This window comes from Neovison vison, chromosome 3, assembly GCF_020171115.1.
Source record: "Neovison vison isolate M4711 chromosome 3, ASM_NN_V1, whole genome shotgun sequence".
Classification (NCBI taxonomy): Eukaryota; Metazoa; Chordata; class Mammalia; order Carnivora; family Mustelidae; genus Neogale; species Neogale vison.
The window spans coordinates 25,970,923-25,998,550 of NC_058093.1; the positions used below are offsets into that span (position 1 = coordinate 25,970,923).

Here is a 27,628-nt window from a genome sequence, read left to right on the forward strand (position 1 = left end):
GCAAGGCAATCTACCATGCTCCAAAGTTTCTTTTTCTCCTCTGTCAAAACACCCCTCTTCCAATTCACCCTACATTTTACTGGGATTTTAGTCAACTACAGAAAAGGAACATGGTGGGCTTTCTCGAAGAGTAGAAGGAAGGGCATCCTGGTATGTTTTGGAAGTACCTTTAGTATTAACTGGTGCTCACAACACAATTTGGTACTCATGCAAGATACGTTAAAAAAATAAAACAACTCCAGGTGGGCAAATTCACTTAACCTTTGCCATTTTGCATCAAACAGATCAGCTCTCTCTAGCTTTATGCACATTTGTGGTTTAAATGAAAGATTATTTAAGACCACATGCACATGCCTTCGACCCATCGACTTAGCCTATACTTCCGATTCCTCACCTGCCCCCAACCCACCCTCCCTCTCCTAGCGGCTGGCAAATTGCTGGCTTTCCCCGTGAAACGTCCGTCTTTAACCAGAGTGACTGTTGGCAGCATGCAACACCATCCATGTCTCAAACACAGAAGTTTTCAAAATTCACCCGTTTGCTGTGTCAGTGTAGTAGGGGCACTCTCTCCGCCATTAATGAGAGTGATAACGCTGATGTCATAGTCAATGCCCGGCTCCAGCCCTGTAACTGTGTAGTATCCTACTGAGGAGTCCACAAAATCTTCAAAAATAGGGATACCTTCTCCTGCCGCAACTACTGTGATGCGGTACCCAATAATGGTGGAAGAGTTTAGCGGGGTCCACCTCAGGCCGATGCTTGAATCGGTTATGTCAACAAAGCTTAGGTCAGTGAGTTGGGGCACCTCTATTGAGTTACAAAGCAAAGGGGAGGGGGCAAAAGGAAGATGGAGGCAAAAAGAGGAAAAAATAAAGCAGTGTACATCAGGTTACTAGTGGCAAACTTGACAGAATGTTAAAGCAATGATGGTAATATGCGATCTTTTCCCAATGTTCTGAAAAGACGTTCTAAGCACCGTGAATATAGTTTGCTTCCCTGGGAGAGTAGAACAGGTTACAATATTCTTAGGGATCTGCTTGCATTTGAAAAGGATCTCTAAACAGTAGAGTCGAAACTCTCAGGTTCTTTTAAGTCACAGGGCTGTTTAGGATGTCAAAACCATTCTTAGAATCTAGACATAAAGCTGTAGTAAGTATCAGCAATGCTTTAAAAAAAAAAAAAAAAAGAAAACTTTTTAGTAGGAAAACAGAGCTTACATGAAGGAGGTTTAAAAAAAAATCGGTCAGCGAGTTTTTCTTTCTTTTTCCGTAGAAAAACTCAAGACAACATTACGGCCATAATGCTGGTGCATTATGAATGTATGGTGTGAAACATTCAGGAGGAAGACAGGTATACTGGAGTCCAAGACCACTGCCAATATTTTGTTTAACTCATAATCGAAGTTATTTAATCAGCATTACTAAAAGCATTCTCCCAAATAGTGCAAAGGAGAATATAATCTGTTCAATGCTTTCATTGGGTCACAATCCAATTTTGGACAAAGAACAAACCTATCCCCAGATAGATCTTTTCAATGTTGTCTTTCAGTCCACCAAGAAAGAACACCCGAAGGCGTGGCCTTTATGTCATTTCTTTTTTCAATTTTATAAAGGTAGGATTTGAAACTTTAAGATGAAGAATTGAACGTATTAGCCAAATGCTACGTCCATGCTCATGTACGGACACAAGTATCATTTTATAGATGTTGAAAATTGACCTGGACGGTACCATCAGGGACAAATGTGCCGATGGGATGCATTTACCATATTACTTTTAGCCTGTCAGTACTGAGGACAGACACATGACATCATTTTAGTAATATTTCCACGTGAGCGGACAGTACAGAGTTCAAGCCATCATGGCACTCAGTTCCATCCCCATCGCCACAAACAGCATCCTGGTGAAGCGGACAGGAAAGCAGTGTAAATAGCAAGCACGTGTCCAAACAGTTGCTCTGACCTCACGGTTTGGGAGAGTGTAGTTGGGGGAATCAGAAGTAAATCCCAAATGTACTCGACACCCTCAACCACCTGGGGATTAAGATCTTAAGCCCTACTCTAATCGAAACTGCCACTCTTAGGATAGTAGCTTATTCTTCCATTACCTGGGATGACGGTATCAGAGATAGGGACACTTTCCTTGTCATCTTTGACAGTGTAAACACTGACATTGTACTCCAGGCCGGGACTCAGGTTCTCGAAGGTGCAAGAGCTCTGATCTGCATGGACCACTTCTTCCAGAGAGTAGCCCTGTTGGCCATTTAGAGGGGTGGTGGTGATTCTATAACCAGTAATGTCTAGAGAAAGCAGGAAGGAGGAAGTTACTGCACAGAACATCTGTGACCCAGGTCACCTTAAACCCGACTCCAGGGATGCACCCGCGAAGGGGAAAGGAGGAAGACTCGGCATTTATTGAGGACTCCCTGTGATTCAACGTCACAATGACCCTTTGAGGCAGGTATTAACATCCTCGGTTTAAAGAAGCTCTTGGAACAGGGGAGCGATGACCAACGGTTTGCCCTCTGATACATCGCAGGCTTACCTGGAGTGGTGCTCCTTTCCCAGGAGACCGTAAGCACTCCAGTGTCAGGGTTTGCTTCCAGGTGCAAGTTCGTGGGTGGAGACAATGCTATGCAGAAAAAAATTTTTAAATTAAAACTTAAAGCTAACACCAAGCACATGATCTGTGGAAAGTACTTTTTTCTCTTCTTTCTTTCTCTCTTTTCCTCCCTCCTTCCCTGCCTCTCTCTCTTTCTTTCTCTTTCCCCCTTCCCCATTCCCTTCCTTCTTTTCAAGAGTCAGTAAAAATAAAGACGTTACACTATGAAACACGGGTGGATGGTGATTCCCTGAGAACATTTCTTTTTACAGTTAACGATTTTGCAATACTATTGAAATTTTTCCTGTCCTGCCAGTTCATAAATATTTTTGACGTGGAAAGAACAGTTCTGATAGCATAGAATATATGACATGAGATGACCTTGCTGCTCCAAACCCAGCAATAGCTAATAAGGTAAGTAGGGATGGAAGCTTCCCCTCGTACCATTATCAGAAGCAAAAAGTTATACTAATAGCAGCTATGTTCAAGAATCGGACCAGTTTTAAAAACTAAGAGAGGCAAAGAATTCCTCTTACGTGTCACCACTTTCTTTACAATCGGAGCATCTCTCTCTTTTCCATCCCTCAAGACGGAGATGGTGTACACATATTCCACGCCGGGAGTCAGGCCAGACACCACGATACTTCCTGACTCTGAAGTCACTTCTCGTGGTGCTTCCCCTCCCTGGCTTGGTCGTACACCCAGCTAGAAGGAGGAAAGCAAAATAAACACCAAGGTCAAGGATTTCCAGAGCTGGATTACTGCAGAGAGGTTGCAGTTATGCTGTATGTAAGGGGAACTCTTGTGCACGCTGCATACTGTGCTTTGTTAGGCTAGGAGTTGGAGCCTGCCTTTAGCTCTACTAGACACTTTAGTGGGAAGTTCCTTGGGCTGGGGGGCTAAGGTGGGAGAGGCGTCTTCCAGAACTGCATGACATTGGCTTGTCATGGAAGTTTCGGGAAAAATGGCATTACGTGCTGTTTTGCTTGATCAATAATCTCCAGATATAAACCAGAAGTACACAGGGGTTTTGGGCCACGTGGCAAGTTCAGTTCTACTTTCTTTGCTGCTGGAAGAAATCCTCCAGCGCTCTCTTTAATGAGTTATGAACATTCAACTTAAAGGTAGCAGCCCTTTTAACATTTTCTACTTCAGAAACATTCCTTTTGAAGAAGTATGTTCATAGCTTAAACTGCAGGACAATATATTACAAAAGAAGAATTAAAATGAAGGTGCCCATAATTTTCAATTTTTTAATATTTTGTTTCAAAACCTAGGTAATATCGTCTCATCAAACAGTGTTCAACTCCAGAGATGTCCTTTGTAGGTTATAAGGCTTCTGAAAGTCAGAATGACACGATTAAGGGAAATTTAAAACAGCAGTCTTCAAAAAGGGCTTCTCTATATTTAAGTTTATAATCATCAACATGGCCATTTGCGTACTTCAAAAAAGAAGTGACCTTTGGTGTATTTTTCTACACAAGTAATCATGGAGATTTAGTCTTGATTTCCAATTATAGTAAATATTTCTCTCCCCACACTCCAAATGCCAAGGAAAGGAATTCTTTTAAACATATTCATTTGTATTCATCACTTCCCTAATATCATTACTTTAAAGAACATGAATCCAGATATCTACAGAGAATACCTTAATCTTAGCTTCTATGAAGAGATTCACCCAAGGGGCTTTGAACAAGTAGAGATGAAAATGATTGGATGGAAATGTGATTTTTAAGTGATTCTGAGTCTAACTGGTCTCCTTAACTTGGTTTTCATGAACTTGTTGACATCCATTTACAACAACATAACAAAAGGCATTTCCCCTGTGTATTTTAAAATGCCATTCCCTGGGGGAAAGGACAAGAGAAAATGAGATGACAACAATAGTTCTAGATGAATATTTTATCCTTTACAAAGCACTTCCCAGCCTCGGTCCATCCTTCCGTCCGTTTAGTGAGGGGATGGTCATGTTATACCTCCACAGTGGGCGTCACAGAGACACAGATGAAGGCAGCTAACAGACCCCAGGTCTCCTGACTCCCAAACACCCTGTTTCTATCACAACCAGAAACAAGCACTTTGGGACTCTATCAAGAGATTAGGAACACCCGTGACTTACCTTAAAACCAATCCTTGGAGCAGGTGTCCATGTGATCACAATGGTGGTCTCAGTGACCTCCGTGTTGTAAGGTGGAATGGAGCTGAGGGGCTGCACTGTGAGACAGAACCAATGCACGTGTTCACACCTTGGAGTCACAGACGATGGCAGAGAACGTACACAACGAGCATTTTTACGGAGAACCTCAGTTTACCCAGCTAGTGGATCCTACACGTAATAGCCTTTACCGGGTGGGAATCTGGCGTAGGTCAGGGCTTCCCGATCTTTCATGTGCCACACAGATGATCTGACAGCTGGTTAAAATGCAGGGTCTGATTCTGGGGGACCAGCGTGGGGTTAGGACTTTGCATTTCCGTGATGCCCATGCTGCCAGTCCGTGAGTCATAGTTCAGGAACAATGGCCTCAGTGACCTCAAAGGACACTTTGGAGACCTCGGATTCTTTGATTTGTGTCTTTTTATCAAGTTTGGGATTTGGGTTTTATGATAGTAAATTTCCCTCTACGGTCCGTATAAAATCCCCGTTGAAATGTAAAACTGGTCCTCCACAAACTGGTTATCATTCTGCTTTTTAGATCATCAGTCGGAGAACAACGGTTAAATCATAGATGTGATCTGAAAATAGCTCTGTGCTGAATTATTCCATAACGATGGTCAATTACTTTTGGTTGCAATGAGAAATACCATATGAAAATTCAACAAAATCTGCCACTATGGGCTTACTTAGAAATCCTAAAGATTCCTTAAATACGTGATTATTCATTTAGGATAATCACATTACAAAAATTTGGTACTCTGCCACTGGAATTAGGAATTAGAACAAGTTAATTTGGCGTCTCCTATCGTCCTGACCTCCCTGTTGTTATTTCTCTCAGTGAAAATACTACTTAAAAAAAAAAAAAAAACAAACAAACAATAGAAGAAGAAGTATGTGTACACACACTTAAGACAGACATTTTCAACAGTCTTACAAATCGTATTACAGATTTAGAACCTCTAAAATATAATAAGCTGAACAACTAAATCTTGGGATAAAGGGAATAAGCATTTCCAAAACATTTGAACAGGGTGAGTCAAACTCAAGGGTTTTGAGTGTGTTGCCAGCCCGGGTCACGTATTTGGTGCCTTCATAATTCCTTCCTTTTTATGTCCCAACCAAATTCTGCATCCACTGGGGTGGGAGGGGACCTATTAAATGCATTTATGCTAAACTATGAATGGCCAGGGAGACAGTTATCCTCTGGAGGTACACGATGGAGATTCAAAGTCTTAAGACCCCACTCACTCCTCAAATCCAGTCCCAGGTTTTCCCTTCAACCATGCGGGGATATGGGCACCAGGGCAATTCTCCTGCTTGTTCCCAGGCTGGCCTTGAATGTGTGACTTTTAAAAAAAATTGCTTTGAAAATACTATGTGGAAAAATAAAATAAAATATGTGTGTGGGCTACTCTGTAATGACTCCTCTAACGGCTGACCTGATATTCTACGGCTTAGTGAGCCGTTTCCTAACTATGCTATTATTTCTATGGTGTCTTCAGGGGAACCAGGACGGGTGACCCATGATGCCTTCCCAGAGTCTCTGAAAACATACACCACTTGGCGGCTGCTGACTTTGCCAACATGCCATGGCTCGCCCCATGGGACCATGTTAATAGCCACAAAAATAAATAAATAAATAAATGAAAATTCCGAGAGCAAGGAGCTTCTCGCACAGAACATTTGTGAAAGCCACAGCTTTTCCACAAATCACATTCTCTTCAACTGTCTTGGGCTTTAAGACTGGGTGTTTTCTATTGCCTCAGCCAGCCAACCAGCATCTTCCCAAGTTTAAGACGATGCTCTCTGCCTGGGAAGACCATTACAGGAAAACCTCCAAACCACAAAGCCACAAACTGATGTCAAACAAAGGATGTGACTGTAAGTATGAGTTATGGGTTCTGGCAGGTCTTGTCAGGTGAAGAACAGCCTGGCTGTTAAAGAAATAAAATTTGCCCTATTTTTAAAGAAGCAAGCTGTATTTTCCTCAGAAACAGCAAACTAGCCCTCCTCCCAATGCCACTCCACCCCCCCCATTTTTTTCCCCACATTTGCTTTTAAGAATTTAGCATAAGTATAAAATCCAGAAAAGTTATTTCCACAATTAAGCCTGGTGAGACAGTAAAAAGCTACAGAAACTTACAGCAATGGCAAAAATATGCAAGCCGTGCTAATGTTTACAGCCTCAGAAAGTACTTTAAGTTCAAATGAAGTTGTGGAACTGCCTACTTAAGTAGGTTTATTTAAATTGAAGCTTTGCTTGGTTGAACTGTTTTCGTTCTCATTCTTTCCTCAATCATCTATTCAGTGAACAGTTTTTGAAGGTAGACTGCGTGCTGGCACTATGTTAGCCTTTATCTGGTAAAAATCAGTTTTGAAAATCAGTACTTTAACTCAAATAGAATTGTATTTTATAGAAATATGCTGTGCAATGCATCAATGTAACGTGGCCAATATATCAAAGTCTGCAAAAGTACTTGGAATAATCTATATTGACTCATTATACTTAATTGTTGCTACTTACTTAATGATACTTAATTATTGTTAGTATCATTAAAAGTGTTTTTTCTTTTATGGGCACTCTACCCAACAAAAGAAACTACTTAAAACAGGTCTCGTGTTAAGGAGTGAAAAAGTAAAAAGTATAATTTGTGGAATTAGATGTGGTCAGTAAAATGCTTAATCTACTGAAATCTCTATTCTAATTCATGAAAGTCACCTATAAATATAGATGTTTACAAGAAATACATTGACCCTGATTTCATATTAATAGATTCTAGAGTATCTTAGTAACACATAACATAAAACTGCAAAATGAAGAGGTTAACTTATGAATGAAAAGCAGATCTTACTTGCTCATAATTAGCAATTACTTAAGAAAAGGACTTCACTTGCCCAAAATCCTACACCCAGTTTAAGTAGAAATACATTTTTGGTAAGTTATGAATTCTTACTGGAAAAGTTTGTGGAGAATTTTCTTTGGGAAGTAAATTCCATAGTTATTTACCATCAAACCTACATTCACTTTTTGAAGGCTTCTTTAACATCTTTATTTTTAAACACTTCTGGAAAAGTGCAAACTAGTTCACAGTCGTAGTATATGTTGAAAAGGGTTAGGTGCTTCTGTAATTCAAAATGTCAAGTTAAAAATAACAACTGAAGCTCAGGTAGAAATTGGGGGTCTCCTAATTCTTTGTAATATAAATGAGAATGTTTTTAATAGAACTCAATTTATGAGTTCTTTATACATGTCTTTATTGTGATGTAGATATGTAGGAGATTTAAGGCCACTTTCCATAAAGTGTGCAGCAGAAAAGGACAGACCAAAAATTGTCAGTCTTCCCTCTGGGGAACTTCAAGAGTCACTTAAGGAAGATGAAAAGAAAAAAAAAATGTATTCTTTTTTGCAGAAATACTTTAATTTGCTACAGTCTCATAAAGAAATCCTTTCCTTAGCTTCTTGCTCTGTTGGTTTCCATTCAGTTGTAACTGTTTCCATTCTACACTTAACTGCTATCATAGGACACCCAAAGTGGGAGGGTGTAGACATCCATGCTGGTTTGGATTCCTCCCCCAACTGGTGTTTGCTGTAAATTCCTTCAATACAACAACATTCGACTTTCAAATAACTGGGTGCTTTAGACTGCGTTACTCACAGTGGTCCCAGAGGAACTAAGAAGTTTGGCCACATTTGTAATTTAACCTTCACCAAGAAAATCTTGCTTCTGGGGGCCCCTGGGTGGCTCAGGGGGTTAAAGCCTCTGCCTTCAGCTCAGGTTATGATCTCAGGGTCCTGGGATCAGGCTCTCTGCTTAGCAGGGAGCCTGCTTCCTCCTCTCTTTCTGCCTGCCTCCCTGCCTACTTGTGATCTCTGTCTGTCAAATTAATAAATAAAATCTTGGAGAAAAAAAAAGAAAAAAAGAAAGAAAGAAAATCTTGCTTCTGAAAACGATCAACTGAACCGAACTGAGTGCTTCGTGATTTCTATCCTGGCACAAGCTCCTCAGTGTCCGATAACCACCCACGGGTTGAGGGGCTGGTCCCTGACCACACTGAGTAGTAGCACTGCCTTAAATCTTCCTTTTTACTTAAACCTCATACTAAGGTATTTTAAGTTAAATTTTTTTAAAAATTGGATGAAGCACGGAGGATGTAAATTCAGGTAAGAACCTATGAAATCACTAAGACGAGACATTCAAACATTGGCTTACGAGTGGTGAAGACCCCGGTGACTTTAGGGCTCTGCTGGTTGCCTTTGACCGCGACGAGGGATGCGGTATACTCAGAAGCGGGCTGCAGATTCCTCAGTGGGTACTGTGAGGCCGAGGGACCCACATTGTACTGCTTGGGCTGGCCTCCCCGGGTCGGGCCCACAGTGAGTCGGTACCCCGCTATCCGGGCCCGAGGAGGAGTCCAGGTCACTAAGACAGTGGAGTCCGTTTCATTGGTAAACTGGAGGTTAGTGGGAGCATCCAATTCTAGAAAAGAGATGAAACACACCAAGAAATATTTGACCGTCAGTCATGATCATCCCGAAACTCAAAAGCTTGACTGAACTTTCTAAACCTTCCTTAAAGCTGAAACTCAGTAAAACTCAAAACCTTGGAAACGTGGAGCCAGTATGAGATGGAGGGCTACATGGAACTTGCAAAATGGTGTCGATCCTGAGAAATTGCTTTTTTTTTTTCCCCCACTTGACTTTGGTCCTGAGGAAAGTCCAATTTTCCAGCATTACTTTCCCATCACCCTCTGATATTATACTAACATTGTAGAGATCGCATCATCAAAACAGAAACAATAACCAAAAAAATAAACCTCTCATGAATGTCACAACGCGCTCTGAACAGAACAGGTTAAGACATGAGAGAGAAGCCCAAAAATACGAGGGCAAGATGAAACTCTACATGGGACAGAAAGAATATTGTGTGCATGTATTGAATGAATAGTCCTTGGCTAGAGAAATAAAAGTAATTTTCGCATGATCCGTGTTAGCTAATAATTATAGCATATCCGTCAGAATCACAGCAGGACGCTGGTGAGTGCGCACTATCAGACTATCGGAAAGAATCACACAAACCGTGAGTGCTCTTCAGTGTGATAGCTAGAACTTTCTCTGCAGTGAATTAAAACACTTTCCAGATGAAGGAAATGCTTACAAGGTAGTCCAGTGTAATAAGTGAAAAAACTGGACATGGGGTCACAATGACAGCAGTCTACATGGGCCAGCCCCATCGCTTCCTAGCTCTGGGACTTTACAGACTGCAGAATTTTCTATCAGCTTCAATTTCTTCACAAACCCAATGCGGATGAGAAGACCTTCTTCATTAGGTCAAGGAGAGTATTAAATAGAAGGACCATGCTCGTAAAGAACCGAGCAGAGGCCCTGGGACTTCATATGCAGTGACTGTTTCAGCAATGACTATTTATAAATAATTCTATAAAAGGTTAAGAGCATACATTTGCATTTTGATCTAGGTATTTTTAGTTACAGAAAATATCCTCAAATTTAAAATCTATGTCTCTGTCAGCAAAGAAAATCAGGTTCTCTTAAGTTGCCTCTCTTGGTGCCATCACCCCCTACGTGGGCAGGCGTATTCGGGAAATGGGTCACTGTTGAGCATCCGTGGAGCTGGTCTCAGAGTAACGACGTGCTTCACGTCCACGATGCATTCCCTCACCCACCGGGCATCTCCTTATCTCTAACCCGACCCCCAGGACTTAACGGTTTGCTGTGCCTTCACCACAGATTGGGAGTCAGGGTGGAGAGAGTCGGGAGCAGGACATACTGGTCGTTTGTTCCGCCGTCAGAGGCTTGCTCTCCCTCCCCTGGTTCACAGCGAAGACCTTGAAGTGATAGGTGACCCCGGGGGACAGTCCGGTGACTTCCGCAAAGGCGTTCCTGCTGATGGGCAGCCTCTGGCCGTGTTCCCCAGGCAGGTTGACAGGGATCACGTCCACGCGGTAGCCGGTCACCGCGCTCTCGGGGGGGCTCCACATGATGGTGATCTTCACGTCCGTCACTTCCACAAACTGCAGGTCCCGAGGAGGGGGAACTTTATCTAACAGACAAGAGCCAACTGGTCATTCACAATTCCTGCTGAGGTGTATTTATTTTAAGCCAATTTCCTGGATGTACGTAAGGAAATTCGTGGCGCCTCTCATTTCAAAGCAATGCTAAGTTTTGTCTCTCCACCAGAGAATGTGTGTTTCTGTTTATATTTCCATAGTTCAGTCATCCTGCTTACACAGGACATCTGAAGCTTTTTATTTCACTTAACCTAAAATGTGTAGGTAAGCAGATGAGTTTCCAATGTATTAAGTGTCCTGTCAAGGAGTTTAAAACACACACACACACACACACACAACCAAATAACAAAACAAAAAAACACCCTAATTGTGACAACAGAAAAAATGTGGCTTGCATTTTACTGAACCGTTTTGTAAAACTTTAAAGTAACAGAGGAACGAATACCGAAGTTTCTGGGGAAAAATAGGAAGGTTTTATGTGTTGGTTTTTAATCAGGAAAGCCAAGAGCCAGCTTTGATAAGTTAGTTTATAGCATGGACATTTCAGCCAAATTTCTTAAGTTGAAGGATAAGCTCATCTATAAGATTACTTGTACCCAGGAACTGTTGACAGAGATAAAACAGCCCTCCCAGAGAAATAATAATTCTTCGGTCTCCCACTTCTGGTCCACCCCAGCAGGCTAATGGAATGAGCCTGGTTGTATTCCTCCAATAAAAAGGAGGTGAAGCGTCTTGTCTTGCTAAGCCCTGAAAGGTAGGCTAGCACAGGACGGGGCTCTCAGTTACCTGAACGCGGGACACCTGTGGTTTCCTGTTGGATGAAAACAGGAGTACTTTCTTGGTTTTCTTCCACCGCGTAGATGGTGATGTTATACTGGACACCAGGTTGCAAGTCACTAAGGGTGACGGAGTTGGCAGTTTCAGGAAGGTTGAGCTCTGTGCTGCTGCCTTCTACCGAGGGCGAATACACTATTCTATATCCTGCAGATTCAAGGGGGAGAAGTTAGCCACACAGTTTTATGAAACAGAGGTTTAAGGAGTCCTAAATCTCTCTTCTCTGAAAAGCCCTTAGACTCTTGCCTGATTAGTCTAGAACTAGAGATGCTTTCTGACTCTTGACATGTTCCCACTTCCTATCACGACTGTTCAGTACAAAGATAAAATAAGAGCAGTCTTGCAATCCTTTTTAGTAATAAATATCATCCTCGAAGATCCAAGATCCTTAATAAATGTCTATTAGAGATGCTATGAGGTGAAAATATTCATGTGAAAACGACTTCTTCTCTTTGAGCTCTGGGCAATGAAAGCAATTAATGAACAACCTTGAGTACAGATCGTCTAGCGCTGTCTGCATCTTTCCCAAACTTCAGAGGCAGTGGAGTAGCTTAATGAGCTAAGACGGCAGCTGGGCTACCTCTTTAAGAGTAAGTCCTAGAGTGAGGTTTTCAGAAAAATTACCCCTCTTCGACTTCAGAAATGCCTGGTTTAGTAAGTCAGGGAGCTGGCTTTCGAGGTTTTGTGTGTAAGTGTGTACGTGTGTAGGGGGGTCAATAAAATGGACATGACGGGAAATGATCTGTAAGAAGCAGAGCTGTAAGACTTGAAAATAATCACATTCTGAATTACTATTACACACACACACACCCCTCAGCCCTAGTCTAGAGTTATGTAGGAAAGTTAAGTGGTATCCCTGTCCACAGGTCAGAACTGGCTCCCTCACTACCCGTGGTGTCAAGATCAACATGGCAGCCAAAAGGGAGGCCAGCATCACCTGTGATGGGCGCCTGGGGTCTGCTCCAGCGAACAACAATCGAGGTGTCATCAACTCGGTCCACAGCGGGGTCAGGAGGCGCATCCGGAGCTAACAGAAAATGAAAGGAGCACACGATGATAACAGTCAGGAAATACTGCTCGAGGCCTGTTCTGCAGAAAAAACCTTCTCTTTACAGAGTGTACGACACACGTACCCGTAGTCTGCGAAGTAGACAGGATCAGGCTCTGCTCTCCTTCCTCAGATATCTGATAGACATTGACAATGTATTTCCGGCCAGGAAGCAGGTCAGGGATGTTCACAGAAGTGGCCGTGCTTGGAAGATCTTTAAAATAGAAAGGAAAGGTTACCAGTCAGAGCAAACCAATCCCCAAACTCGCGCCACAGCCTAGAAGAGGGATATTGTTAAAACGACCTATTCATGAGGGAAGGGGGCGAGTCTAGAAGGAAGTGTTCTAATGGAGAATCAATAATATCAATGCATTGTGGGATAACTTTTCTTTTGTTCACCATTTTTTCTAAATCTTTTTCTCTAAAGAGATGTAATTTGTATAATCCACCCCCAATTTGTAAAAGTAGCTCTCTATAGTTAAAAAAGTCGGGGTGATGGTTATGGGCAGGGGACGACGGGAAAGGAGGAATGTTCTTTTCTTATACTGTGCACCTCCAAAGGCGAACATCTTCTGCTGTGGTCTTCAAACTGGCAATCACTTCCCTAAAGAAAACCCTGGGAGCTCCCGAGTGGCTTAGCTGGTTGAGCGTCTGATGCGATTTCAGCTCAGGTCATGACCTCAGGGTCTTGAGATCAAGTCCCATGTAGGGCTCCGCACTCGGTGCGAGTCTGCTTCTCCCTGTCCCTCTGCTCCTCTCCCTGTTCTCTTGCTCACATAAATAAATAGTAAAATCTATTTTTAAAAAAATTATTAAAAAGAAAACACTATGGTTGTATAGACCTGTACCCAGGCAAATGGGTAATGTGACTCATATTGGGAACCAGGAAAACGTGAGCATGGCTCAGGAAAATCCCAGCTTCGTTCTAGAAATGCCAGCTCTGTCCCTTCCTCACACGGGAAGTTTGTTCAGTCCAAGCCGTCAACCGGTTCCAAAGCCATCATGACGGCACGTGTAGCTTACCGAGATACTGCGGTTCATCTCCCTCCTCACTCAGCTCGTATTCCACACGGAATCCTGACACCGTGTCTGAAGCCGAGACCCACGAGACCACAAAGCTGCTGGCTGTGATTTCAGTCACAGATTCAGACGTGGCCACAACGGGAGAAAGGGGTGTCGTCTCTCCTGTCACGGTGTTGCCTGGAGGGTCACAGAAAGGGGAGAGGGGACCTTCAGCCGTGGAGAGCATTTACTACCGTCATCTACAGAACACCATTAAAAGGAAAGGCTGGTGCCGTCTACGGAAGAATAGGACTTGGGAAGCAAACCGCTTCCTGAGGAACACGGGAACCACTTCCTGAGGAACGCAGGCACAGCCATGAGGACGGGTGGCATACATACTGGTCACAGGGGGGCTGGTGCTGGTGGTGGTGAAGTCGAAGCGTGTCACCTCTCGGTGGCCGTAGTGCTGGACACTGATGAGCTGTCCCTCATATACCACACCTGGCGTCAGGCCTTTGATGGTGTATGAATTCAAGTGGCCAGGAATGGTAGCTTCCTTCCAACGGCCTGGAGAATTTTTCTAAAGATTTAAAAGAAGTCATGTAAGTATTCACAAGGATGAACATTCAGAGATGATATTGATTAGTCTTCAAAGAACGAGGCACCTAGACAGCTCCGTTGTGGAGGAAAAATCATGGAAAACAGTAACAGAACAGGGACCTATAGCAGAGTTTAATATTTATAATAATTATTATTATAGCTAATATGTACTGGTAGCTCACCATGTGCCACGAACTGGGCTGTTTTACTTGCATTTGTTCATTTAAACTTCCTATCTCTCTTCCTTCCAAGTTCACGGTAGAGCTGCCTTCATGTTACAGGAGAAGAAATAGTATTATGTGACATGCCCAAGGCCACACTGTCACAGGTGCTGGACACCTTTCTTTTTGCCAGACTGATGAAGAATCCAAGTTTTGCCTCTCTCATTTTTTAAATTTCTACAATGAACAGAGCTATATTCTTCTCTGAAGTGGCAAAGGCCATATATTCTATCTTTCACTAAGTAGGATACAAATTTCTTGCCTTGCAGGAATAGTAAAAAGTATAATCCTTCTTTGTGACTCAGTTCCTGGGACCATCACATATAAGGTTCCCCTGGTCTGGCTGTATGACTCACTCTTGGGTATGAATTACCCCATCAGAAGTAGTTCCCAACTTTGGGCAAGACTGCAGAAGAATGTGATTTTGGTTTATTTAATCTTTGATTCCAGTTTACATTTTCACATCCTGTCCAACTTCATTAACATGTCATGGATCACAAAACTCATTGCAATAAAATGTGTGGAAAAGAAACAGCCTTACTTCAAACAAGACGAGATCCTTTTAAGTGTAAATATTCTAAACTAAGTCAAAATACATTTTTAATGCCCAGTAACTTCTTTAAATTATCCAATCAACCACTTCCTCGATAATTCAAATATTCAAGTGTCCGTTTATATTTTTGAAATCAACGAAATGGATCCTAGTATACTTTAAATTCAAATTTTAACTCAAATACCCTGAAAAAAAACCCTGCAATTAGTCATGGCAACTAGCTCAGATTTAATGATAAATCTTTTGTTCAATGTGAACTTTTCTAGATCGTTAGCTATCAAAAGAAAATACTCAAACACAAAATCTCAGGTAACATCCACTGAGGAAAAACCTGAAAATTCTTTGTTTTTTTTTTAAGACTTTATTTATTTATTTGTCAGAGAGAGAGAGAGAAAGAGAGAGAGAGCACAAGCAGGCAGAGGCAGAGAGAGAAGCAGGCTCCCTACTGAGCAAGGAGCCCAATGTGGGACTCGATTCCAGGATCCTGGGACCATGACCCAAATCAAAGGCAGCGGCCCAACTGACTGAGCCACCCAGGCATCCCTGAAAATTCTTAATTGTTAAAAATCTCAAAGAAATTCATCACTGCAGTTTCTTTGAAGACTTTCCAAATCAAAGTATATTTTATGCCTCTCTGTAAATGTTCCTTATTACAGAGATCTCCTGTAACAACTCAGAGTTAGCTTTAAAGTAAATAAAATTGGTGATGAAACAAAAAGATGAGAAACAAGGTTTTTAGGGGGACATATAGTGATCTCACTGACTAAAACCCACTACTACAAAGTTCTGGAAATGGCTGATTCATATACCATGGATAAGAGTACAGAGTACACTACAAAAAGAAAATGATTTTACAGCTTGAATTTTTTTCTCCAGGAGTTTAAATACAACTGCACAGGGCAGTCAAAGGTTTCATTTTTGTTATTTATTTATTTGTTGGTTTATTTATTTAAAGAGACAGAGAGAGTAGGTGGCAGGGGGAGGGGCAAGGGGAGAGGGAGAAGCAGGCTCCTTGCTGATTAGGGCACTGACAGACCCTGGGATCCAGACACTGCTGAAGGCAGACGCTCAACCAAGCCACCCAGGCACCACTCCCCCCTCCCCATTTTGTTTCTAATTGCTAGAATTTGAAAGCTATGACTAAATGTGGGCATTTTCCTCCTGTGTTTAAAATAGTGTTTCTCAAGTTACAAGTCATGAATTTTGGAGGTATAGCAGGCAGGTCTGAAGGATAAGAAAAACTAAAGCTTACTAGACCAATACCTTCCTCTGTAGGATTTCTTCAATTTCTAGATGGTTCTTATTAGAAAATCACAAGGTTCACTTTTTAAACAAACCGTCATTCCTCATGTATTCTTCCCTCATACCCTCTCTTCCCTTCTATCTAAATAACTTCAGAGGATCAAAAGAAATGTTTTAAGAAGTGCTCCCTTATGAAAATGAATCCAAAGAGCTAAATACTGATTTTTCAAATCATGGAAATGATGCCCATCATTGTTTTGCTCTGACAGAGTTCCAAGACATATGAAACCTTCAGATTCTCTTCCCATATTGGGGAAGAATCGTTTCAGGCATTATCATTTCTAAGTCCTTGTTAAGAAGATCATTCTAAATACCAAATCTTTCTAAATCCTTCCAAATACCAAAAAAGCTAAATCTTTATGTCAAACCACGGATAGTCAGTCAGATCTATCGGCTCAGAAGTTGGAAAAAAGAATGTTTAGGACGTGTTAATTTCGGTAGCCTCAGTGTGCTCGGTTTCTGAGTGGGATACTCACAGGCTTCCATCTGAGAATGTACTTGGAAATGTGAGATGGTTCTGGGGCATTCCACTGGATAGGGTGAGAATTGGGTTGACTGGGGGTCTCGGTGATGATTACTTGGACGGGACCAGTTGTGCCTGAAAATGAAAATGTGAGATTTGGTGATCTTGGGAATTCACTTACTTTAGCTTAAAAGTTACTGCAAATGGATGGTCATCATTAAAAGATGGTTTTATTTATCAGTAAATGTGAGTAAAAAAAAAAAAATTCTGGTATTACTTTTTTATATCTTGACCTTGGAAATCAATGCCACAAAATCCTTTCTTAGTCGATAGATCATTGTCCGTCACATGAGAAATACAAATAGAACTTGTTTATAGCAAATAAAATTTGAAAAATGCCACTGTTTGCTTTCCTCTCAATTTTCAAAGAATTTTGAGAAAATTGCGAAACTACTCAAACCCAAATAAAATGACACAGAACCAAGACTCTATTTATCATACTGAGCTGCTTTAAAGCAAACTCTCGTTTGTAAAGGCTTTCATCAAGAATGTATCTACACACGAAGAAGGAAACATTCCAAAGGCCATGGGACATGATGTAAAACACACATATTTCTAAATGAGATAGAATTCTTAATGAATAAATTACAGACTCAGTTTTCTTTCTTTTTTTTAAGTAAGTCTTATTTAAGTAATCTCTATACTCAGTCTGGGGCCCGAACTCATTACCCCCAGATCAAGAGTTGCGTGCTCTTTTGACTGAGCCAGACAGATGTCCTAAGACTCAGTTTTATTTCTTATCAGCTGAAGCATCCTATTAGGGGGAAAAGTTAAATTTTAGTTTTACTCAGTAAGTATACTCTAAAATCATACCACTGAATGCTCAAATTATTAAGAGATCAAATTTCTTTTTTCAAAGGCAGTTACCAACTGAAATGGCATTTTGAAGTATATACTAAATTCAGTATTTCCATATCTCAATATACATACATGACTGTTTCCAACAAAATTTAAAGTCTGATTTTGGTTCTTCTTCTTCTTCTTCTTCTTTTTTTTAAAAAAACCATATAAAGGAAGTAGAATTAATTTCTTAGTAGTGTAGACTCCATTTAGGATAATAATGAAACAGCTAGAGAATTTAAGCTTACAGCATAGAACACCATCTTCTTCCTAAATACTGTCTTTTTTTTATGATGTCAATCAATGTTCTACTTATTGGATATAAAAATAAAGTTCCTTGCCATAACCTTTCCAAGAATTTCTAACTGCTACTCTATCAAAAGAAAGCAACACTTTGTAAGTCTCATAAAGCATTTCACCGGTATGTTAACAGATTTAAGTTTTCTGAAAGCTCTTAGGGGAAAAAAAAAAATAGTCATCTTTGAACTTAATTGTTATACTGTTCAATCCTCTCTGCAGACAAGATATTCTGTGGCAAAATAAATACAAAGCTTGAATATCTGTGTAGATTCAAAAGTTTTAGGACAATATACTCACTTCTGCACTGGGAATAATTCAAAGTGGTTGGAAGACTAATAAATATTCTCTGAGTCTTAATTTCATTTAATGCACATATTTCTAAACCAAAATACCAAATGTAAAATACCAAAATTCATGCGTAAGATTCTCCATTTTCCATTCTAAAGGAGGGTATATTTCACAGAACATGGAAGGATGTGTGTTCTCATCAACTGGCAGAAGTTAATTACACGTCATTTTTAAAATTACCCCTTCTGTTCATGAAGATCCTTGCAAATACAAGTGTACTTAAATTTATTTAATTTAATAAATTCAAAAAATAAGACATATAATGAAGTAAAACGTCAGAGACATGACTTCTGGGAACATCAGTAAATACAGGAATATCACGTCCTTAAATTCTTTACAATAATTGGCCTAAGGTTGTTGAAATATCGATTCTCTAAAGAAGTCCTACTATGATTTTCTTAAGTAAAAAGACACCTGATATGTATTTTATATAGTTTGACAATCACAATTTAAAGGGAGGAAGAAGTTTATGATGCCACAGCATGTACAACACCAAGAGTGATCCTTAGTTAAACCACAAACTTTGGGTGAAAACAGTGTCAGTGCAGATTTCTCCACTGTAAGCAATGCACACGCCAGACGGGACTGTCTGTAACAGGTGCCTGGGCATGTGTGAGGGCAGGGGCTACATGGGAAACCTCTGTACCTTCTTTTCAATTTTGCTGGGAACTGCTCCAAAAAAAAAAAAAAATCCAGCCTTTAATTAAAACCAAAAGTTTTGATGGTAAAATGTCTATTAAGTTTCCGAAAGGCAATATGAATGTCCTTTACTACTCACCTTTAACCCTGATCATGTTCCTGGGTCCGTGAGGAGGAGGTGGGGGGGAGGAAAAGATGACTCAGTGGTTTTTACCTCCGTGATGGAGCAAAACTACAGAAGTTTCTTTTCTTTCTAAAACTTAAAGCATTGGTTGGAAATTGTTTTGAAATTCACACTTGTACCGCAGCCCACCCTTAAGGGGGTTGCACTGAACAGCTGTGTGGGTTCATGCATTTAGTATATTTTTGTTCAGAAAGAAAAGAGACTGTGTCCATCATTTGTAAGGTCAACTCAATTCTGATTACCCCTCTACCTTAATCTACATATGATCTGAAGACAGGAAGTCTGAAAATTCCGACATCATTTATATCAGTTAGAGTCAATAAAACTAAAATTAACCTAGTGGTGTATACTAGCAATTACCATTGTAAAAACTTGACTTCCTCTCTTACTCAGTCTGACCGAGCTTAACCAGAAAACCATTAAGTAAAAATATGCCGCGACGTGTATACTTTTAAAATCGGTTTAAAATAAGGCTGAAAGGAACCATTTCCAGTAACGATGACCCTGGGGAAGTTAAATATTTATGAGTTTGTGACTCAGTCCTTTTTTCTCTCTTTTATTTGCTGAGATCTGTGCTTTCCCTAGCTGTTTATTGACAAACCAAATGCCTCTTATCTTCTGTTCCTTTGAACAACTCCATCAAATCCTCCCTGGGCGGAGCCTATGGGGCAAGGCTCGGAGACAGTCTCCTGGTCATCTGTGGCTCCTTTACTCTTCCCACACTCAGAAAGCCCCGTGTACTAGGCGTGAACCATTGAGTAAACCAAACACGGAGATAAGCACCCAACCTCGTACCGAGGGCAAACATCAACCCCCTCTCTAAATCTCCTCCTCCATGTTCACTGGGCATTCCTCTGAGCCTTTTTTAAAAAGTAGGAGCAAACTCAACCTGTAAAACTCCAAAGCAGAAGGCTTCCTTCCTTTCCACCTAGATTTTACCCTTGTCGTGTCCACCAAAATGCTTCCAGTGAGCGGCTTTGAGAAACAGGCTAGTTTTAAAGTGGGAAAAAAAATTTCTCTCTTAAATCATTGAGGACGATTTTCAACAAACCGCTCATGAAAGCACTTCGGGCCCGGGAGCGGGAGCCAGGCAAGGATAGAGGGGAAGACCTCACTGCTGCTAAGTCCTGCTTCTTCTTGCAGAAGCTGGGGGAAGAATGGGTGGGTAGTTCTTGGTCCCCGCCCCCTTGTTAAATGTTTGCACACCAGTAACAATCTGAAACACAGAAACTAGAGAGCATTTCTTTAAACGTTTCTATTCTTTAGTTGCCTCATTAAAGAAGAAAACCAATGAACTGAGGTTTTTCTGCAGATTTTAAAAAAATTATTAAACAAAGAAAATTATTTTAATTGATTCCTACACCCAAATCTGTCATAAAATACAACTTAATGGGGAACCTGGGTGACTCAGTGGGTTAAAGCCTCTGCCTTTGGCTCAGGTCATGATCTCAGTGTCCTGGGATCGAGCCCCACATCGGGCTCTCTGCTCAGTAGGGAGCCTGCTTCTCCTCTGTCTCTGCCTGCCTCTCTGCCTACTTGTGATCTCTCTCTCTGTGTCAAATAAATAAACAAAATCTTTAAAAAAAAATACAACTTAGGAGCCAAGTTCATTTATGCTGTGGCCTTGTTAAGACAAAGTTCACATTCGACAACTCTGACAGTGACTGAGGGGTTGAGGAGAAGCGAGTTTCTTCCAAGTCTGTGGAAAGGGTGTATCTGGGTGGTTAGTATATAGGATCAGAGGTCTGTTAGATGGTTAGTGCTGGAAGGACCTTTAAAGGCAATCAGCTTTAACCTCCCCATTTTACAGATGAGAAGCTGATGAGTAGAGCTTGACATGGATCTCTTTCACAGCACCTGTACAGCTGGGACCCATGTCTTTGACAAACTCTAACTTTGATCAAATTGTTCTATGCCTGGTTCTCGAGATAGTGAATCTCTTACTACACTATGAAGGGATTTAGATTACTTAATCTTAATTTCTGTCAGAGGCAGGTTCTGATGCTCAGAAAACCTGTTTTATTTTCTGAATGTGGGCCATGTTTCAAGTCTAAAGTCAACAGAGTTCTAGGAGGCTTTGCGCCTCGGTAGTTATTCAAATAACTGGTAACTAAAGATGAAAGTTTCCTAATTATTATTAATTAATTATTATTAAATTTTAAAAATCTGTTTTTTTTTAAGATTTTATTTATTTATTTGACAGAGAGATCACAAGTAGGCAGAGAGGCAGGCAGAGAAGAGAGGGGCAGAAGCAGGCTCCCTGCCGAGCAGAGAGACTCGATCCCAGGTCCCTGAGACTATGACCCAAGCCGAAGATAGAGGCTTAACCCACTGAGCCACCCAGGCACGCTATAAATCTGTTTTTTTTTTTTCCTAAATGAGTTAATCACACCTATAGCTAGGCATTATGTCCTATGACCTCAAAAAAAAAAAAAAAAAAAAGGCAAAATACCAGCAATAACCATTCGGGAGTATTTGAACTGCGTGGGCAGAAAATTGACCGAATTACTCAACTCTTGACCCAGAATACTTTGTTCTAGACTCCAGTTGATCAAACAAATGAAAATTTTGACACAAAGAGGCCCTGGCTGAAATGCTGAGTGAACACACATACCCTGCACTATATTCCATGTCACCTCTGTATCCAACCTCTCCTTCAAGAGTCATAACATAAAATCCCAACACTTCGCTCCCAGGGTAGCTCACTGCACGGTTTTTATTTACATGTGCTGACGGGAGATCCAATTAGCTGGAGGTTTTAAACTTATGGGATGTTCTAGAGTGTTCAGAAACAAACTGACACACAGGCCTATTTTCCCAGCCTCGCACATCTTTAACTTGACTGGGGAGGAAGGAAAATCATTTGAGTCAAAAATCTGATTGTTAGATAGTGATTGGCGAAAAAGAGGAGAAAGAGGAGAGGCTGATTCAGGGACCAGAGTATTAAAAACAAGGATCCTGACCAGTTTTTACAACTGAGTTGGAAGCTATCAGTTTGCACGAATCGAGCTACTTACCTGGATAGGTCTGCAAAGGCTGGCAATGCCACTCCCCAATGCCACGGCCATAGCAATAGCACTGGTACCTGACACCATGCACGTACTTCTCCCACGAATCTCCAATTTGGTAAAATGTTCGGGTTTCCGAATCCTGGCATTGGTCTAAAATATATACAAAGTGAAAGAAGCGTCATCGAAGCATCGTCGAAGATGGAGAGATACAAATCGAATTTCAGTGTGCTCCAGCAAGTGGGCAAGGGAGAATTCATTCTTAGTTTCAATGGGAACTTACAGGTGTCCTCACAAATACATGTGGTTACAAAATATTTTGTTCCTGTCTTTTACCTTACAAGATAGCTAGCAGTAAATAAGTACCTACTGGAAGAAATGTTTGGTCTTCTAAAAAGATAGTAGCTCTAAATAAAAATTTTGTAATTTAGATTTCAGGATATCCTGACATTCTGAATACCAGTTTGAGAAAACTAACTTAGATATATTTTGCCAACATGAATGCAACTGACTTACCATTTGAATAGTAAGGACAAAATATCACTTTATGTATCTCTTTAAATTTTGGAGGGCTTAGTTTTACATGTAAATGGGTGAACTAGATTTTCACTATGAATACTTGCTGAGCAGTTTCTGAAAAGACCTCTCAGGACTCTGTCTCAGCTTTGATAATCTCAGGTCAAACAAACTCATGTGATTAGTAGTGAGCAAAAGGTCTCTCTTAGTAAAGGAATATTAATGGGTTACCTTAAAGCTGGCCCACAGCTCTGTTAGGGCTCAACCTTCGCTATTTGCTTAGATCTATTATAGAGGGCAGCCAAGAAAAATACAGTCTTTGGAAGGAGGTATTTCCTGGCAAGAGAATCTGCACAGTCAGCAAAGGAAGGTTCTCCTTCATAACATGGACTCTTTATGATCCAGAACCAAAGAACTGATTCTATTCCATTAAAATAAACCTGCATGTTACTAGACTCATAGCAACAGATGACTACCAATATCAAGTTGATATACTGGGTCATGATTAGAGAAAAGATTTTACAAAGCTCTCGGCAACCCACTGATCAAAGTCTGAAGTCATGAACTAGCTTTCCTTATCTAAAACTTGTTAACTAGTCCCAGCATCCAAAACCATCTAGAGACACGAAGGCTAATTACCAACGGGATCACACTTCCATCTTCCTCGGCCCTGACCAAAGCAGGTACAATTCAGCATGTGTCCCTCCTCGTGACGTTTGTGGAATGTGTCGTTCACGTTGTAAGTGATGTCGTCAACAATGCACTGATCTGTTTTAGGAAACAGTGGGGAGGTGAAGAGCTTTTTTAAGTTTTATGATGAAATTAAAAAATGTCATACTTTTAAAAAAAAAGATTTATTTATTTTAGACAGAAAGAGAGAGCGCACGCGTGTGCACATGCACAAGTTGGGGGAGGGGCAGAGGGAGAGAGAGAGAGAGAATCTCAAGCAGATGCCACGCTGAGTGTAGAGCCTGATGCAGGGCTCAAATTTACAACCCTGTGATCATGATCGGAGTTCAAATTAAGAGCAGGATGCTTAACCAACTAAGCCACCCAGGTGCCCCCAAAATACCATGCTATTCAAAGCATACAGTTATTTCCACCAATTTATAACCCCTCCCACTAAACTTACTATTCTACTAGTATAGAATGAACACTTTGTTAAAGCTTAGTCAGAAATACAATTTTTGGAAAAAATAATTCTTTCATAAACTCTTTCTTATAAACTTAAGTATCAGAGGTCAAAGTGCATACAGCTACAGAATGTGGTAAAAATGCCTTCCTGTGGAAAGGCGATTTTTGAACAAATACATATTTCACTTTTGGAGAAGTTTTTGCTCCGTTGATAATGTCCGTCAGATCTCTGCTTGCTATGAGAAATCGGGAGGAAGATCAAATGTACTTATGGAACACCCAACATGGTGTGATGGTCTGATCTTTGGAATGGCAGGGGTGGGGAGATACTTGGATTTGGGAAATAGAATAACATCTATGGCGTTTGTGAAAGTAAAAAGAAAATTTTAACTCTAATTCTCTGAGAGATCCTGAAAAAATTACTTTCCCCTTGAGGTCTCTCAGCTTCTTCATCTGGTAAGTGAACAGTTAGTCTCTATGTCTTTCTAGAGTTCCTTTCAGTTCGGCAACCTCATATGGAATTATTATTACTGGAGTGTGTTACTCACAAAAGGAGAACAAGTTCAGGCCAATGTCAACAAACCAGTTACATGAACTATTTATTAGCTCAGAGTTCTACCTAAATCTTAGTTTTCAAGTCAAAGAAACAGAAGTACTAAAATGGCTTTAATAAATCATCATCCCTATGTTATTTACTAGGATCCAAAGGGGAAAAAAAATGCTATAAGCAAAAGAAGTAAGTTTCTGTCACCTTCAGTTTGGACCCACAAAGGTCTGATGTCAGAACAGCAGAGTCTCAGGGCGCCTGGGTGGCCCAGTCCGTTAATCATCTGCCTTCAGCTCAAGTCATGATCTCAGGGTCCTGGGTTCGAGCCCCGCATCTTCTTCCTCTACTTCTGCCCCTCCCTCCACTTGTGCACGTACTCTCTCTCTCTCACATAAATAAATAAAATCTTTTCAAAAAACATAGCAAAGTCTCTTTAGAGAAATTATCCAATCTTTTCTAGACGTGACTCCAATAGCCTAACGAAACACTAAAAGGATCAGATGATTGTGTTCCAGCCTTTGGAGTCATCTTCTCAGCTCAGTGTAAGTACTTACCTCCTGGGAATGCTTCTGAAATTTAGAATTGCTTTGCCAGCTTTTCACTGGCTACTGACATGAGAAGCTCACGGTGCACAGGAGACTCATGGCATGGCAATGCCTACTTCCTCTCCTACTTTTGGTAAAGTACAAGTTTTCCCCTACAAACTTGGTCCTCTCAAAAGTTCTCATCAATGAGCTAGCATACCTCGGAGCTGGGAGTAGGCAACACAAGTCCATTCTCCACGACCATTCCCGACGCACGTGCACCTCATCATGTGACCCATATCGTGCTGTTTGTCCCACTGATCTCCAATGCGATACATGACCCCCTCATTGGTTGTGCAGATTTCCTCGTGGGCTGTGTGGAAATGGAAGGAGAAATGATCACAAGGCCTAAAAACATATACACTATTATCCGTCTAGCTTGGTTATCCTAACAACTCTCACTTGGAAAGCAGTCTGGTGTGCCTTAAAGAAGTCTCAGTGCCGCTGTGGGCATGTATGTGTAGAGTTTTGAGTCCTAAAGAGAGCAAACCTAGTCCAAAGGTAAGTACATTTTGGGGGATAATTGCAGGAAAGGTGAGGGCATGTTAAACCATGATAATACCCACACGTGCACACAACAGGTCTGCATTGCTCTAGAAGACTGATGTTGACTACTGCACCATAACTTTTTCTAGTTCTGCTTTATTTGATCCTAAAGGGAAACTATGTATTTGGGTAGAGAATTGCAAGTGAAAGCATGGTTTTTTTCTTAATCCAACAATCTATTTGTTGAAAGAAATAAAAGTGAGTGTAAGTAGCGTTCTTGGGTTTCATTGCCTTATACAGACACTTGGTAACAGTGCAAGTGGGGTTCTAGATCAAATGTAACTTGTGGGGTTCTTGAGATTTGAAAACAAAAGGTTTTGGTACTGGCTTCCCTTTCACCATTCATACCAACTATATCCCTCTTGAAACCAGAAAAGATCCCATACTTGTCAGAAAACATAGAGTTTGGGCCATTTTGGTATTTTATTATATGTGCTGCCGAAGCGAGCACCATTTTGGTATTTTATAAGTGAGAGAATGTATTCTAGTTGAGCCACAGTTAGGTGTAAATATAGTAGGTCTGTGACTACAGCAGTTACACATGAAATGTGTTAAGATACTCAGCTATGTGTTCCTTACAAATGACAAACTTGTGAAAAATGTGCATTTCCAGATGTCTTAAAAAGTGTATTTAATGTATTTATATATTTTTGGATATTAAATTATATCAAAAGGATTTTACAATTACATAAATAATTATATACTAAATATAATATATATTATATATACTGTACATATATAATATACATACCATTTATGTAATAATATATATACTTACACAGATATATAAGTATACCTCATGAAGTTTTGTGCTGTCTGAAAATTAAGACTGAATGGGCGAACTGTGAGTAAACTAGACACTATTCTTCTGTCTTACTAAGTAAATGGGTGCCTACAGGGCTTCATCTTACCAGCCATGGGGCAGAATCCAAACTTCTGGTCAGCGTCGTAGTTGGACGTGGTTCCACACCACTTCATGTTGTCCCTCCTGCCCTCGGAAGTACAGTCCGTGTAGTTGTGGTTGTTGTACAAGAAGGGGAAGTGGCACAAGGCACCATTGGAGTTCCCACCTCGAGTCTGAACCAAAACTGCCCAGAAGAGGACACAAATAGGAAGAGGAGTATTACAGCGGAGCACAGCGGGGTGCAAGGACAGGAAGGCTCCGAGCAAGCCGGGGTTCTGGAGCTAATTCACAGGGAATCCACCCCCCAAATCAAGAGTGCCTGATCACAGAGCTGCAGGCTGCCTTAGCGTATCCTCCTTCTACCTTCAAAACAGACTTGAATCCAGTTCCCCTCTCATTTTCCCAGCCCAAAGAGAAAAGATCAAACGGTTGCTGGGAATAAAACAGTTTTAACCAGAAGAGCAGCAGAGGCTCCAAGGCGTCCATCCTGTATATTCTTGAGCCCTGTGGGATCGCCTATGGATTTTAATATACTGTATCTTTAATCACATCAGAATCCCAACTGGGTCAAATAGAATTGAACTGGAGGGCTTTCCCCTGGGTGTCATTTCCCAGTTGGACTGGAGAACCAGGAAGGGTCTTCAGCGGCTAAGTTAGCTTCACGTCTCTTGGGTTCAAATGGAACAAAAGTACTACTTCTTCGGCAGCCTCAAGATGAACGGCTGGAAGCCTGGTCAATGGAAACAGGAGAAATGTCTTTTTCTCACTGCTCTGTTTCCCCCTGGGGAGACTCACCGGTGTGGTCTGTACAGAAGGAGTATTTCTGGTCTTGCTCGTAATTGGAGGTGGTGCTGCACCACAGGTGGCCGTCCTGCCGCCCTTCCGTGGTGCAGGAGTAGAATATTCTGCCATTGTAGGTGAATGGTAGGACACACGGCTCCCCATTGGAATTGCCACCGTAAGTTTGGGTGACGGCTACAAGCATAACCAAAAGGCTCTCGGTAAATAAGTCTGCATTTATGTCTCACCAGGAGCTGCTTCTTTCTAGCTTAATTGAGACGGAGCGTGTGCCCTCAAGCTGCTAGTAGAGATCACCACCTAGTTAATGTCAGTCAAAACGTGTTACTCAGGAGCCCTGACCTTTGTGCCTAGAGGGATGCCTGAGTTCTTTTGCCCGTGTCCTTTGTTCCCACCTTGGCTGTTATGCCTCAGTTT

General features: G+C 41.1%; 1 protein-coding gene across 12 annotated transcripts in view; it reads right to left on the bottom strand.

The window, feature by feature from the left end:
- Nucleotides 1-27,628, bottom strand: part of FN1 (fibronectin 1) — a 66,737-nt gene that overhangs the window by 28,602 nt on the left and 10,507 nt on the right. For 6 of the 12 annotated variants that reach the window (XM_044241551.1, XM_044241557.1, XM_044241552.1 and 3 more), the window contains exons 8-25: nucleotides 27,209-27,388; nucleotides 26,421-26,597; nucleotides 25,124-25,276; nucleotides 23,338-23,466; nucleotides 22,192-22,335; nucleotides 16,817-16,938; nucleotides 14,064-14,244; nucleotides 13,686-13,862; nucleotides 12,748-12,876; nucleotides 12,552-12,641; nucleotides 11,567-11,761; nucleotides 10,540-10,812; nucleotides 8,965-9,231; nucleotides 4,718-4,812; nucleotides 3,135-3,303; nucleotides 2,542-2,628; nucleotides 2,105-2,296; nucleotides 535-807 (exon numbers count right to left, since the gene is read on the bottom strand). In XM_044241551.1, the coding sequence (XP_044097486.1) occupies nucleotides 535-807; nucleotides 2,105-2,296; nucleotides 2,542-2,628; nucleotides 3,135-3,303; nucleotides 4,718-4,812; nucleotides 8,965-9,231; nucleotides 10,540-10,812; nucleotides 11,567-11,761; nucleotides 12,552-12,641; nucleotides 12,748-12,876; nucleotides 13,686-13,862; nucleotides 14,064-14,244; nucleotides 16,817-16,938; nucleotides 22,192-22,335; nucleotides 23,338-23,466; nucleotides 25,124-25,276; nucleotides 26,421-26,597; nucleotides 27,209-27,388 (3,033 nt within the window). The remainder of the gene's footprint in view (nucleotides 1-534; nucleotides 808-2,104; nucleotides 2,297-2,541; nucleotides 2,629-3,134; nucleotides 3,304-4,717; nucleotides 4,813-8,964; nucleotides 9,232-10,539; nucleotides 10,813-11,566; nucleotides 11,762-12,551; nucleotides 12,642-12,747; nucleotides 12,877-13,685; nucleotides 13,863-14,063; nucleotides 14,245-16,816; nucleotides 16,939-22,191; nucleotides 22,336-23,337; nucleotides 23,467-25,123; nucleotides 25,277-26,420; nucleotides 26,598-27,208; nucleotides 27,389-27,628) is intronic. The other 6 variants (XM_044241560.1, XM_044241559.1, XM_044241555.1 and 3 more) reach the window with 1 other exon arrangement.